Source organism: Micropterus dolomieu, unplaced genomic scaffold (genome assembly GCF_021292245.1).
Source record: "Micropterus dolomieu isolate WLL.071019.BEF.003 ecotype Adirondacks unplaced genomic scaffold, ASM2129224v1 scaffold_272, whole genome shotgun sequence".
NCBI lineage: Eukaryota > Metazoa > Chordata > Actinopteri > Centrarchiformes > Centrarchidae > Micropterus > Micropterus dolomieu.
Window position 1 is genome coordinate 1,476 of NW_025744263.1, and position 1,832 is coordinate 3,307.

The 1,832-nt window shown below is 42.7% G+C and overlaps 1 protein-coding gene across 1 annotated transcript in view; it reads right to left on the reverse strand.

The window, feature by feature from the left end:
- Positions 1 to 309: 309 nt before the first annotated feature.
- Positions 310 to 1,832, reverse strand: part of LOC123967325 (ras and Rab interactor 2-like) — a gene marked incomplete at its 5' end in the record, with an annotated part of 19,664 nt that continues 18,141 nt past the window's right edge. The window contains one exon of the mRNA XM_046043389.1: positions 310 to 848. Within this exon, the coding sequence (XP_045899345.1) occupies positions 411 to 848 (438 nt within the window). The remainder of the gene's footprint in view (positions 849 to 1,832) is intronic.

Here is a 1,832-nt window from a genome sequence, read left to right on the forward strand (position 1 = left end):
ATGTTGACTGAGACATGTCAGGAGAAGTCAGGCTTTGTAAAGACTGGCATGACATCCCGTTTTACCCTTTAACATGCTGGCCCTTTGAGGTCTCATGGAACCATATTTGGTGTCATTTTACAACAGAGTTGTATAAAGAGATGAAGTTTGTAGTTCCCTTTATGCTACCCACAAAAATCAAAGGTCATATAGAAAAATGATATAATTACATACAGAAATAAAACTATTTCACATAGTGCTGAGGATGACTTTAGGAGTCTCTCAGCCTAGGGGAAGAACCCTGAAGGCAGCAGAGTGAACAGGCTGTGGCTGGGTCGGTACTGTCTTTTAATATACTTCAGTAACGGACGACAGTCACAGCTAGGAGACAAAGACCCCACTCAAAGTTTTAGTCAGCCCCCCTGCTGCAGTCACATAGATATGGAGTTGCCATTGAGGTGGCTCAGAGTAGGAATGAGGCCTAAACTGAGAGTGGGTTGGGGGGAGTGGGCTGACAGGTCCATATTGAGGTCAGAGGTCACAGTGAGGTTACTGAGGTTGGGCATAGGATCGAAAGAAGTTGATGATGAGGTGTTGCTGTTGGTCAAGCGGCGGAAGACAAAGTGGAAGGGAACGGCTTCTGAGTGGCTGTGAAGCTCAGCCTTGATCTTCTGAGGGTGGGTGTCTGGTGCCAGCTGCTGGCTGCTGCCCTCCAACAGCAGGAACAAGCCGTACTTCTCAGGGTCTGACACTTTAAATTTTAGCGCACATAGCTGACACACCTCCTCCACAGTGGCATACGGTCGGACCTGTAGGGTCTTGGCCGTACAGCCGCTGTCCAGCTCCTGCAGTGCCACCCGCAGGTAGTTCTGAGGGACAGTCAGAAAAAAATACACAATTAGACAAACATTGTAGCTCTGCAACTATGCAGCAATGTACATAGCATCCCTAGCTCCTTTTTTGAGTGTATCTGAGTGTTATTTTTTATAATTGTTATTATTATAATCTCATCATGTCTTGCTTCGTATTAATGTTCGTTCTTTAAAAAGTTATCAAACTAAAATATTTGTAGTGGGACAACAGTGTGGATTTGTGCATTTTATATTGAATAAATTTGGAGCTACTCCAAATTCCTCTTTTCCTCTCCCAGAGAGGAGCAGGGGGGTTAAAGATCAACTTCAACAGACTGTTGAAGAGACCCCAACGGAAGGGGGGGTGGAAAAGTTGCTTTCTTTAAGTGCTATGCCTGTTGATCGTAAAACTGGCGCCTTTTTGATCTACAAAGCTGATAAACTGACAAAAGGGACACGAACCAGCGATTAGCATTTCCCTGAACAGCCTATCAAAACTGCGCCCCCACACATGTAACCGTGGCAACTGACCTGGGTCTGTGTTTCATTACCCCATCAAAGGGATACTCCTTGTCTCACCCACTTGTGACATAACCCAGGAAGCCGAACTTTAAATAACCAAAGACTGGAGTCTCCAAAGACTCAAAGCATTTAATTAAGTTTAATGAAATCTTTTAGTTACTTGATTACGTTTGCCTCTATTTGAGTAGTTATGTTACCATGTTGTTGCTATTTGTTGTTATTAGTGCTGAAAAGAATCTAAATAAGTTACTTTTGCAGTGTTTTTATTTTCAGCAAGACACTCCCTCATCTAATGGAATCAATGCTTGTTCATAATACTTTCCCACAAAATTCCTTTAGAAATGATGATAAAGAAATGTCATACTATACTCTAGTAATTATCCAGCTTGAATTCCCCATTTCCTAAGGAAAGATTGTTTTGGATTAATCTAAGCTTTCCTCATGTAACCTGAGCTCCCCCAAGTGGACGAAATAAGTATT